At 44.5% G+C, this 13,325-nt stretch overlaps 1 protein-coding gene across 1 annotated transcript; it reads right to left on the bottom strand.

Moving 5' to 3' along the window:
• Nucleotides 1–2,376: 2,376 nt before the first annotated feature.
• On the bottom strand, nt 2,377–5,078 carry LOC113888206 (cancer/testis antigen 47A-like). Its single transcript, XM_027535486.1, has 3 exons — nt 4,400–5,078; nt 3,414–3,555; nt 2,377–2,389 (listed from the first exon to the last, which is right to left on the bottom strand). The coding sequence occupies exons 1-3, from the start codon at nt 5,076–5,078 to the stop codon at nt 2,377–2,379; spliced, it is 834 nt and encodes a 277-aa protein (XP_027391287.1).
• Between the last annotated feature and the right edge of the window lie 8,247 nt (nt 5,079–13,325).

Here is a 13,325-nt window from a genome sequence, read left to right as displayed (position 1 = left end):
AGCACCACAGAAATACTAACAAATCAGAACTAGGTTGAAGGGCCTGAAATTGTACTAGTTGACCTGCTGTTTTAGTTGAAATAATAATGACAGGGAGTGCTTTGCCTTCTGTCACACCATGTGGTTCTAGCCATAAGAAATAATATAATACATTTTAAAATGTCAACACTCGTGACCAAAAAAAAAAAAAAAAGTTGTGTGGATCCTAAGTTTACTTCACTTTAATTGACATTAAATACCTACGAAGAGGAAAATTCATTGCCTAGGGCTTTGGGAAAGAAAGAAAGATAGAAAGATAAAACCCTTAAGGTCCCAGCCATTTAAAGGTTCAGTACAGGGGTTGGTTTTGATGGAATAGGTGGATGTAGTGTGTGTATTTGCATGTGCACACAGTTAGAATAGAAGCCATGCCACCACAGAACATGTGTTATCAGTTATCTACAAGAAGGTCAGGAGCCGAGCCCGTGGGAACAAAGTTTGTTCCAGCTAGACCATGTTTCAGATACCTAGGAAGCCTGAAGTAAATGCAGAAATGAGCCCATCGAGTCTCAAACCCCCAGGCCCTTCCCCTTCTCTGATCCTCCACTCTGGTCATCTACAACTTTATCTTTTTATTACCTTAAACAGAGTTCAAAGATTAAGGCCACTTTCTCCCTTTTCTCTTTTTTACTTATTGTGACATATTTCCGATCTGCACAAAATTATAAAGAATACTAGTATAAACACTATTTAACCACCACTCAGTTTAAGAAATGTAAATTAGAGATACAGTTGAAGCCTACTATGTATCCCTCCCCAATAGGATCGCTGTCTTTCTCTTTCCCCAAGAGGTAACCACCATCCTAAATGTGGTTTATCTTTCCATTGCATGCCTTTCTGTATGCTTGCATATACATACATCCTCACAGGCAACTTTGTATGTATCTACTATCCATTCCTGCTGAGTGAAGCTTCTCTTAGACTTCATATACCCGGTATCATGTCTGTGACTGTCTGGAACCAGCTCTGTCCCTGGATATTTTTCTGGTGCCATCCCCTATCCACAGCCTCTGTCTGTCTCAGCCCCTGTGAATCCTAATTTCCTCACCAGTCCAGCCCCTACCGTCCTGTTCAATTTACCTCCAGCAGCCCCAAGGCAGTGAACGAAGACTGGTCACCATAGGTGGGTCTCAACTTCTCCCCGTGGCTGTCAACCAGCGCTTCTCAAACCTTGGCTGCATCAGAATCCCCTGGAGGGCTTGTTAAAACACAGACTACTGAGCCCCACTCCCAGTTTCTGATTCACAGGTCTTGAGTGGAGCCTAAGAGTTCGTGGGTGATGCTAATAATGCTATTTTAAGGGCCAAACTTTGAGAACCAGTGCTCCAAATCAGCGTCTGGGCTCAGGCTCAGCAGCACCATCTGGCCTCCAGGCAAGCTGGGCCATCCCTCAGGTTTCCTTCAAAAGCACCCAGCAGTACTATGAAATACACATATAACACAAGTCCTGTGTACTTTTAAATGTTCTAGTAGCCACATCTAAAAAGTAAAAAGAGGGCATCCCTGGTGGTCTAGTGGTTAAGAATCCACCGTGCAGTGCAGGGGACATAGGCTCAATCCCTGGTACAGGAAGATCCCACATGCTGAGGGGCAACTAAGCCCATGTGCCCCCTCTGAAGCCTGTTTGCCCTAGAGCTCATGCTCCACAAGAGAAGCCACCTCAGTGAGAACCTGTTCACCATAAGTAGAGAAAGCCCATGTGTCTCATTAAATAAATTTTTAAAACAGTAAAAACTGGAGAAAATAATTTTAATGCTATATTTAATACTAGATTATCATGTCAATGGGTAATTAGTTATTAAGGAGACTTTACACAATTTTTTACATTTGTAGCACATTTCAACTCATATTAGCCACATTTTCAATGCTCAGTAGCCACACATGGCTAGTGACTAGTACAGTAAACAAGTTCAGATCTAAAGCCTTGACCCCTATTTCTTTCTTTAAAAAATTGTTTTAAATACAAATTTGGGCTGCAGTAAAATAATTTAAAACAGGCTTATCAAATGGTGGAATGTGATGATGCCTTCCAATGATGTAAAACGGCTTCTCATTTTTAAAGAGATTTAAATCAGGATTATTTATATACATAAATCCACCTACATTTCAGTTTACTACTTTAAAACTTAGTTTTAACTAGAAAAAATGCTGTCAAATATATCTGTAAAAGATAAAACCCAATTAGAGATTGGATTTTTTATTAGATATTATTATTAGACAGTTGCTTTTTGTGGGATGGTTTTGGGAAGGAAATCAATGTTAATAATATTCCCATGGGCTTCTGAAAAATCTAAAAATAGTGAACAATGGATCCTTTCTTCTTTCTCTGTCTTCTTTCTAGTCTTCCAAACTGCAGGAAGAAATGAGAGAAAATGAACGATTATACAGCATCAGTCAGCACCAGAAACTTTCTAAATCTAAGAAAACAGTCAGCCTTATGTATATCTGCTGCATCTGAGGGTTGTATCTCAACAAGGAGAGAAGAAAAACACATTTTCCTCTTGTAACCTTCACCCTGGATACTGGGTGCATGTACAACCTGATGGCTTCAATCATGTGATCCTACCAACCTTGTCTCCCTCTTGCCCAACACCATAAATGCTTTTCTTTTCCCCCTTCCTTTGAGAGGCTAGTCTGGGACTAAAATCACTCTTTCTGCCTTAAAAGCCTGTGCTCACTCCACAGACGATACTCCCTTACCCTCCCAGACCCTCGGTTTCAATGTCTACCGTATGAGAAAGAGGCTGTTATTATGAAACACATCACTATGCAAACGAGGGAGAAAGTGTTAATCATTAAAAGACAATACATATAACTTCACTACCAACTCAGTGATAAATATCAGTCATCCTATGACTGTTTCTTTTGACTGTCATATAAAATACACAAATCTACAACCGAACAAATATTTCACTATTAATCACTAAATGTGGTCCTACTTGAAATTCTGAACTGTTTGCTATTCGTAAGTAGTTAGGCTCTAAAAAGGTGTCTTCTCAGTGCAGGAGACTGCACTTCTGTGGTCAAGAAATGAAGGTCAAACTAGTGCACAGCCCAGTTGCTGCTGCTTTTAGTCACTGTTTTCTAAAGAAATACTGGTCTTAGGTACTGACACATTTACAAATTGTTGGTAGTCTTACAGATAGAGGACAAAAGACCTCATAAGAACAAATGAGAAGCCATGAAGTGTATTTCACTTCAAGCTCTTTATATTAGTGGGAACAGGAATGTTCTATAAACATTAGGTAAATTTGAGTTGTTGAACTAATTTCAAACCAACGTTTTCTTAATTTACTCCGAGAATTAAAAAGCAAAAACAAAATTGGTAAATGCCTGGGAATAGCTGGGTTATTTTCAAAGCTATACACAGATACCTGGACTTTCTGGGCCTGTCCTTTGCTGGGTCCAGACCCTTTTCTGGTTCTTCTTGTTTTCTGTTATACTTCTTTTCTTTCCCCGCACTTTTGGTGCCCTGCGCCTCTTCTTTGGAGTTCTCATCCTGGCATTCAGCTGTTTCTTTAGAGAGGAATAATGGACTTTGGGAGCAGACATTCACAGAAAAAACATCCCAACACATAAGGAATGGCAAGATATCCAGTACTCTACCCTTAGGAGAAGCAGGAGGACAGAGCAACTAAGCAAAGAGTAACTGGGGGCCTTCCTTCTGGCAGATGCAACACTTCCATGGCCCTCATTTGCTGCTGCTTGATCATTTTCACAATGACATTATTTCTTTTTTTCTGGTACATCTGTCACCCTGTGCTACTGATTACTTGTGCTCAAGGATCAGAATCCTTTGGGTCTGATGCATTCTGGATGTTTTGGCCAGAACTTTTTCGCCAAAATATGCTTCACCTCAATAACAAATTCTATGGGGAAGCTCCTGAGTTCCTCAATCCCCTAAATATTTCATTTTGACCAAGTGCTCCTGTATAAGTTCATAATGTTTTGGGATCAACTTTCCAAGAATCTTGACATTTTTAAAAGCTATGAACCAAATATGAGGTCTGCCATTTGCTTGTTCTCTTCCATGTCCTCTCAAGCTCCCTCTCGAACACCTGCCTCCACTGACCTTCACCTGTGGGCTCATAACTGGCACTGTTCATCTCAGACCTTTACCAGGGTTGGTAGAGGGCAGCTTATTTTCACCCCAAACCAAAGAAGTCGTTATGAGGTTGGGCTTCTACTGGGCCCCTCTGGCCTTCGATTAAAGGAGGCCCTGACTCCCGGCCTCCCCTCCTGAGGCACGCCGCCCCGTCTGAGCCTGCCCCCTCCTCGGGATCCCTGGTCCCCAGATCCGGCCTGCAGATGCCAGTGTCTCCATCCCTCCCAACTCCCCCCCCGCCCCTCGAATGCTCACTCTCAGGGGCGACAGGCTCCTGTGGCATCTCCCGCAAGCTGGGCTCCTCAGACTCCTTGGTGGCCGTCTCCCATAAAGAGGCCTCCTCGGGTGCCTTAGCCTCCTGGGCTTCCTCCGCCTGCTGCGCCTCCTGGGCTTCCTCAGCCTGCTCCACCTCCTGATCCGGGGCTTCCTCAGCCGGCCCCTCCCCCGATACATCCAATGGTACCTGGACCTCGGATAACCCGCCCACGGCGGCTGAGCTGTGGTCAGACAAGCGCGGCCTGGTCTGGTACCAGACCAACACGCGGTCGTCATTTGGCGGAAGTATGATGTGGTTGTCGGACAAACGGTTCATCATCGAGTGCATCAGATTTAGGACCGTTAGGCTGAAGCCGCTCATGGGGAAGTGGCGCGAGACCACGAAGCGGTTCACGCCCTGCGCCTGCTCCTCCACCTCCCCCTCCTCAGCCGGCCTGATGTCGGAGTCTTCCTCAGCGTTCCCGCCCTCCAGGGCCGCCTCCCTCGGGCCTCCTGAAGCCCCCACAGCTGCACCTGCCTCAGCCTCAGGCATGGAGTCACCTCTGCGAGGCTCGGAGTTGCGGTCCACACCGTCACGGGCTCCGGCCTGGGCCCCCACTGCACCTGTTGGGCCTTCCTGCCCGCCATGGGTCAGATCTCCATCCCCCGTGGTAGACATGGCGGACGGCAGTTACCTCAGCCGGGCGGGTGACGATGGCAATGGCGCAGGTGGTGGCACCCGAAGTGGCTGCCCTGAGAGGAGGCTGAGGGAAGTGAGATGGACCGAGGCAGTCACGGAAGGGACCACAGAGGAGGCCCCACGACCGGGAGGGTAGGCGGCCAATGGCGGAAGCGTCCGACGGAAGTCGGGCCTCAGGCAGTGGAGCCAGGCCACAGTCGAGGGGCGGGGCCGGAACAGTTAACAGTGGCATGTGACCCCTCGTCACGAGCTTTGGGCTCATTTGCTGACAAACAAGGATTGACGTGCTCTGTGTCCAATGAACGGCCAAGGCCCTTGGTTGTCAAATTGCTCACAATTGCCTACTTGTTCTTTGACACGTTAGGGTTCTGACATGTGTGGAGGTCTTCTAGGGTTGTGTCCTTTATGTAATTGTGCAGGAAAGTATTTATGAAGGCATCCTGGGCCATGTGAACTGAGAGAAATTTCCCACCTGGGAATTTCCACCTGGTAATGGCTCATGTGAATAGAGACAGGGTCATAAAAATGTTGTATATCTCAGATGTTAGCAGTACTAAAAACCTCCGAAGAAGAGAAAGAGAATTTGGACAATTTAACTTCGTGAAAAATAGTTGGAAAAGAGTAGACAAATTGAAATGAATGCAGTTTGAACTGAATGTTGACAAGTGTTGGAGAAGTTAGGAGCTAGAAGGTGTATAATGAACCCAGACAAATTCACTTAAAGCTTTGAAGACTGAATAAAAAAAGAGAGGTTTCTTTAAAGGATCAGGTCATCTTCTAAGTGCTAAGCATGACAGACGTTAAAAGGGCCACCTTTCTAGGATGTTTCAGAGGCAACAGGCCCGGACTTTTTATTGATCTCAAGATCCACTTAGTCCAGACCCCAAGTGTAATTTTGAAAATTATACAGAAATTAACTGCTTTTACAGTCATTCTGTAAAAAAAGTTTTGTAGCACTAAAAATGTTTTTTGAAAAAGACATAGCCAATTACATCTGGATGTTACATTTAGATAAAATACTAATAAGTCTCATAATTGTAAAGAGGGATTTTTCCCCCTTTCATTCAGTTCAGTTTCAACCGAATTTTAGTGATTGTATTTTTCCTCTGTCTCACCTCGGGAATGGAGCATGGTGTTTCTGTAAATCATTGGTTTAAATTTGGAAGGCAATGTCAATAATCGCTAATCCAAAATTCTCATTATAAAGACAGCAAAAAAGAGGCAGAATCCCCATCTGAGGTCTGAGTTGGTTTAACATTTGCTGCCCTGAGTGATCTTGAAACAGTTACTTATCATTTCTAGGCCTCAGTTTTATCATCTGTATAGGTGACATTCAATGAAACTATGAGTGAGGTAGATGGAAGAAGATAGAATTTTATTTAGGATACTGAGCTTTTGTTGAAAATGTGTTTTTAGTTTGATTTTGCCTTGTAAGTTGGTGAATGTTTCTAAGTATGTAGTTTTTCTTTTTTATGTCTTAAAATCTAATATTTTCTTTTTTCTTGGTTTAAACCTCATAAATTTGTACATCTTTTCTCATCCAGAAATGAATTTTATACTTACTTGATTTTGGAGATCTTCTGAATGTTTACATTTAACTCCTTAATTTGGGATCAATAATGACTCACAGTGTTAAGATTAAAATCTCAGTTGATTTTTAAACAGCTCACCTATAATACCATTGTTATGCATGAATTCCCCTCTGTAAGGATGTGTGGGCTTCTGGGGTGGCCATAGTGGTAAAGAACCTGCCTGCCAATGCAGGAGATGTAAGAGACCCGGATTAGATGCCTGGGTTGGGAAGATTCCATGGAGGAGGGCATGGCAATCCATTTCAGTATTCTTGCCTGGAGAATTCTAACGACAGAGGAACCTGGGGGGGCTATAGTCCATAGGGTCACACAGAGTCGGACACAACTGAAGCAACTTAGCATGCACACACATAAGGATGTGTGGCCAAGTCCTCTTTAGTGTTTTCGATAAAGACAGAAGAGATGCAAGAGAAACACACATTCTCTTAGTGTTTCAGGGCTGGAAAGGCCTTTAGATATGGAATCTAAGACCATTCTTTTTTAAAGTAATTAACCTCCAATGAAAATAAATAAATTTAATAAAAAAAATCTACAAAGAAAAATAATAATTTTTAAACATTAAAACAATAATAAATAGGTAAACTAAAGTTTAGAGCTGCTAACTGGCATCCCCAAAGCCATGCCAGTTAGTAGAAGAGCCAGGACTAGGACCAATCTCCTGATCTTTAATCTGGAATTGAAACATACCTCACACATGAGCTTTGGCCATCTTCTTTCCTATTGGACTTGTCTTAGAACAGTGTGATAGAACATGAACATCAGATATGGTCACTCTGAGACCACATCGAAGAGAGACAAGACAGGACCAAAAAGATCATACATGACTAAACATCCCCCTCTCTTGGCTAAAATGAATGTCTACAACTTCTTGACCAATTAGGTCTTTATTCTGGGTCTAGTCTCCTCTCCCTAAAGGGAAGATTTACTCAAATACCAAGCTGAGAATTGCCTCATCTACCTAAAGACATCTAATCTAGAGCAAACCCCTGTTTCCTTGAAGGAAAAACTTCCCCAAATAACTCATCCAAACCCCAGCCTCTGTAACAGGTTCTTTCTGATACTTGGGAAGGCATCACATGGTTCCCCCATGATGTGTGTTCTCCCTTACTGCAATGAATAGTAAACTGAACTCACTCACCTACAGGCATGTTTTTGTGATCTTTGGCTGGAGGACACTGACGGTTTAAAACATTTCCATCTTTACACTGTAATGCATGAACTCAAACAAGTGAGTCAAAAGGCATTGAAAGTTTTTTCTCAGAAAAGGCTTCTCAGAGGAGGGAGGTTTTGGACCCACAAGATGGGCAACAGGCCCGAACTAAGGACAATAAAGACAGGATGTTGTCTCTGTGTGGCCCTTGTTAAAATAGGCTTGTAAACCCCAGTGAGTCCCTGGCTGTAAAAAAGCCTGTGGCCTTCCCTGTGGCTCAGACAGTAAAGTGTCTGTCTGCAGTGTGGGAGACACAGATTCACTTCCTGGGTTGGAAAGATCCCCTGGAGAAGGGAATGGCAACCCACTCCAGTACTCTAGCCTAGATAATCCCATGGACAGAGGAGCCTAGTAGGCTACTGCCCATGGGGTTGCAAAGAGTCGGATATGACTTCACTTTCACTTTCATTTTCACTTTAGGAATCGGAAGGTCCGTCTAGTCAAAGCTATGGTTTTTCCAGTAGTCATGTATAGATGTGAGAATTGAACCATAAGGAAAGCTGAGCACCAAAGAATTGATGCTTTTGAACCTTGGGATTGGAGAAGACCCTTGAGAGTCCCATGGACTGCAAGGAGATCAAACCAGTCAATCCTAAAGGAAAGCAGTCCTGAATATTCATTGGAAAGACTAATGTTGAAGCTGAAACTCCAATACTTTGGCCACTTGATGTGAAGAACTGACTCATTTGAAAAGACTGGGGAAGATGCTGGGAAAGGTTGAAGGCAGGAGGAGATGGGGATGACAGAGGATGAGATGGTTGGATGGCATCACCGACTCAATAGACATGAGTTTGAGTAAACTCCAGGAGTTGGTGATGGACAGGGAAGCTTGGTGTGCTGCAATCCATGGGGTCACAAAAAATCAGATATAATTGAAAACTGAACTGAGGGATATGAAGAGGAGGCAGATGTTGTTTCTGGCCAGAGGGCAGACCTGGGTGATGCGATGGAGGTCCTTGGGTGAGGAAGGTGCTTAATTAGGGCACTCCCATTTCCTATCCCATGCTGTGACAGGACTGCCTCCATTCTTCTTTAGCAGAGAAGGACATACTCCCAGGTAGACGGGGGTTTTTTTTCCCCTATAAGAAATTGCAAACCCATTGACTGTAGCCCACCAGGCTCCTCTGTCGATGGGATTTTCGAGGCAAGACTGCTGGAGTGGGTTGCCATTCCCTTCTCCATGGGATCGTCCCGACCCAGGGATCGAATCCGGGTCTCCAATTTTTTACCATCTGAGCCACCAGGGAAATTGCCCCACCCATGAAACCAGACTATTTATACTTTCTTTGTTTCCTCCTATCTCTGTACATTCTTTTTTCAGAAGTTTGAACAAGACCATCACTATTCACTTTAGAGGAGATAGCATGTTACCAAACAAAGCAAACAAAACAAGAGAAATCATACAAGTGTCTTTCCAGGTCAGGAACAACTAGTCTGTCCACTTGAAGCTATAGGACAAACACTCCAGCCCCTAGTCATTTAAGCATTCACTGAGCACATGTAAGCACCTACTATATACCTGGATTTATGTTCGGACTTGGGGACTCAGGTATCTGAGACCCATGGCTTGTTCTGGTTTACGATCTACAGGGTTAGACAGACACTTGGGCAATGACGACTCACTCTGTCAAGTGCTGTAATAAGGATGAGCACAAGTGTTAAGGAAGCATGGGAGAGTGGATGATTAGCTATGGCCAGTAGATGAAGGGGGTGGGCTGGTGCCTGGGACAGTGCAGAAGAGGGGCCATTTCAGGGGGTCCTGAAGCTAGGAGTTCAAGTGGCAGTAAAAAGGCAGGGGCAAGGAGGTTCCTGTAGGTAAAGGAAGCAGCATGAAGATTGGCAGAGATGTGTTGGTGTGTACCTAGCCAGGGAGCAAAATGGCAGGAGTGTAGAGCTGTGGGGAGCTGCCCTTGAGAACAGGGTCCTTTATCTAAACGACACAGCTCTGGGAGCTGCCTCAGTCCTTGAGGGTTTGCTTGCAAACATAGCTCTCTGTCCCGCCACCACAGAGATTAGGCGATTATTTACTGCAGACACCTGGAGTTCTGGACAAACTTCTCACGCACAAGGAAATGTTATCTGGTGTAAGAAATAATAACAGGGTGCCATTCCCATGCTCTCAAGATTTCTTGTGGCTTTTTGTAAGATGTATAGGTCAACCAAGAAAAAATGTTAACTGTCTTGTTTTTCTCTTGCTCTCCTGTATAAATATAAGATGCTGAATAAAGTCGTGGTCAGACCGCTTCCCTTTGTGGAGACGTGTCTGATTCTCTCGACCCCATCTTTGCTGTAGTATTCTTTCTCAGCCACGTCGTGCACGTTCTCGGGACCTGATGGACTTTGCCAGCTGGCTCTGGCAGGTTGCGCCCGAACAGGGACTCAAGAATCAGAGCATGACAACGGCCACTGCCCATCAGGATTGAAGTAAGCAATGAGGAATTCCTAATTATTGAAGGGGCAGGGAGTGTTACTGTCAAGAATAATAAATCATGGGACAAGGCAATAGCCGCCAGTTATTTGTACATATGTTGAAAACTATGTTAAAAGGCAGGGGAATTCATGTAAATAAGTTACAGCTAGAGATGTTTTTACTTTTTATAGAAGAAGTTTGTCCTTGGTTCCCAGAGGAAGGAACAGTTAGTCTGGAAACTTGGAAGAAAGTAGGAAAACAATTGCAGACATATTATTCCTTACAAGGCCCCAATCGTGTCCCTGTAGATGCTTTTTCTTTGTGGACTCTCATAAGAGACTGTCTGGATCCTGAACATGATGGACATAAGATTCAAACGGCCCTCCGGGATTCCACAGAACCCGAAGTTGCAGAACCTTCCGCCCCTCTGCCTGAGCTGCTTTATGCCGTGCCTGAGGGAACAGCTTGTAAGGCTGGAAGAAATGATGATGTGTTAAGCTCTGATGAACAGGAAGAGTTAAATGAACAAGCAGCTCAGTACCATAGAGAGGATATGCCTTGGGAGATGATGGTTAGCATGCAACCCCTGAGAGAGTCATTTCCTAGGCAGGTTGATAGGGAGTCTAGGGGTCCCCAAAGAGAGAGGGGTCTGGAATTCTCAAGGAGGAAAAAAGGACAAACTTTTTTTCTTTCTCCACATTCCTTAGGATTATATACCAATAATGTATCCTGCCTAAGGACAGTCTTTGGATTCAACCTTCTGTTATTTTAAAAAGTTAATTATGGGAGTATACCTGGTCTTTACAAGGATGTATCTTGCCTGAGGACAGTGTTATCTTAAAATGTGAATTATGGGAGTAGGTCGGAGGAGGTCTTTACAACCTCCAGACATTCTTTGGATTATATAACCTCATTATTAACACTAGCAAGGGGGTACTCTTTCTGCCCCCTTCTGATGCCTATGTCAGAAGCTTTCTCTATCTCCCTTATACTTTAATAAAACTTTACTACACAAAAGCTCTGAGCGATCAAGCCTCGTCTCTGGCCCCGGATTGAATTCTTCTCCTCCGGGGGCCAAGAATCCCGGTGTATTCGCGTGATTCAACAACAACCTTTCATCTTGGGGGCTCGTCCGGGATCCTTCAGGACAAGATAAGGATGCTTGGAGCTTTAGTTCTTTGTTCTCTTAGCGAACACGTTTTCTGCCGTGCTTTACTAACTCTACTGTGTGCTTGTGTGAATGAATGGCATGCCCTGCGTGAAGCAAGTAAGGGGCCCTGCTCTGCGGTTCCACGGTGATCTCATACAGCTTATGGCAGAAACCTGTCGGGGCGTTATACCGACCTGCCAATGCCAAGAGGCACCCAATGTCTCCTTCGGAACCGACCAGAAATGGGCAAAGCGTGTGGACCGAACTCTCCTTTCTCGGTCAAACTTTTCGGTCTCTTTGACCATTTCATAACTCCTTGGGAATTAGAAGTACTAACCTAATCTATCGGATCATAGACTTTCAAGGGACTTGTGATCTATACTGTTACTGTGTACTGTGGCTTAGGTCCCAAACTTGAATTCGTAGTCAAGAAAGTGTCTAGCCTCACTAGGAATCGAAAGTTCGGAAGCTAGATGGAGCTCTAGCTCCCAGAACATCTCTGAGGTTAAAGGTTACTCAGATTGGGACTGCGATGGGTTTTTTTTTTTCTTTGGTAACGCCGGCTCTTAGTGGATCAGAAGAGGCTGTTATACTGGTGTGGTCATGCTTGGAAAGAACATCTCAGTTTTATGTTTGTGTTGGTCTTATTGTGGTCAAGAAATACTCAGGGTCGTGCACAGGCACTCAGGTGACGAATGTTTCCCACAATGGTCTTAGCTTGGGAGGCATTCCGGAAGGTTACTCTGATTCACCCCGGGTGACATCAGAGGCAAGCAAGGTTAAGGGTGAAGAGCTGGACGTCAAGTAGGGATGCTATCAAGTCTACCCCTGGTACATCCCCACCCCATCCCGGTGGTAGAACCGGGAGGGACGAGTACAGCGCCTGCGTCGGTAAGGGACAGACTAAGTCCGACCAGGAAGGAAAAGCTTTTGGTGTAACGTCTGTCTACACCCCCATCTAGAGCAGGGAGGGACGCCTCCGGTAGAAAAATGGCGCTGGTCGCTTTTTTTCTCTCTTACAGATGGGAGCTAACAATTCCAGCCTCACTCCTTTGAACTGTATCCTGAAAAACTGGGATAGATTTGATCCCCAGGGCTTAAAGAAGACACACCTGGTCTTCCTATGTGATACTGCATGGCCACGGTATCCATTGGAGGACGGCGAACGGTGGCCAGTTGGAGGGTCTCTTAAGTATAATACTGTTCTACAATTAGACCGGTTCTGTAAGGAACAAGGGAAATGGGTAGAAGTAGCATATGTGTTGCCCTTTTTCTCTCTGCAAAATATGCCAGACTTATGTCCTAAGGGTATAGATTTGGGCGTGAAATCTTCAGCTCCCCCCTATCCTCTTCCTTTGCCCCCGTACCTGGGACTCCAAACTGGGATTCAAACTGCCCACATGGAGGTCCAAACAACTCCTGTCTCAGTACGACCTCAGACTACTCTGGTTTCAGTAGAAACTCAGACCATCGAAGTAAGAGATGAGATGGAGGACAGGAGACAAAGAGAAGAGGAGAAACAGGTTTCTCCAATCTATCCCTGGGATCATATGCGCAGAGCAGCCAGAGAGACTGAGGAACAGCCACACAAGCTGTTGCCTCTTTATGAAACACCCACCGGGAGAAATAATCAGTCTGTGAGAGTTAATAAGCCTTTTTCTTATCAAGAAATACAAAGAATCAAGGAGGATCTGGGAGACTATTTAGAGGACCCAGAAAAATATATTAGAGCTTTTAAAGGTGTTACTCTGCTTTATGACCTCACTTGGAAGGATGTGATGTATATCTTGGGACAAACGCTGACTCCTGAGTCAAAGACTCGAGTTTTGGGAAAAGCGGTTGCTTATGGAGATGAGTGGCCTGG

The sequence above is a fragment of the Bos indicus x Bos taurus genome, chromosome X (assembly GCF_003369695.1).
Source record: "Bos indicus x Bos taurus breed Angus x Brahman F1 hybrid chromosome X, Bos_hybrid_MaternalHap_v2.0, whole genome shotgun sequence".
NCBI classification, from domain to species: domain Eukaryota; kingdom Metazoa; phylum Chordata; class Mammalia; order Artiodactyla; family Bovidae; genus Bos; species Bos indicus x Bos taurus.
Note: the sequence above shows the minus strand (reverse complement) of the source record. Positions and strands in the feature narration are given on the sequence as shown.

Coding starts and splice junctions, on each gene's coding strand:
- LOC113888206 (XM_027535486.1), bottom strand. CDS start 5,078: ATGTCTACCACGGGGGATGGAGATCTGACCCATGGCGGGCAGGAAGGC. Junction 3,556..4,399: donor GGAGCCTGTCGCCCCTGAGA/GTGAGCATTCGA, acceptor TCCTCTCTAAAG/AAACAGCTGAATGCCAGGAT.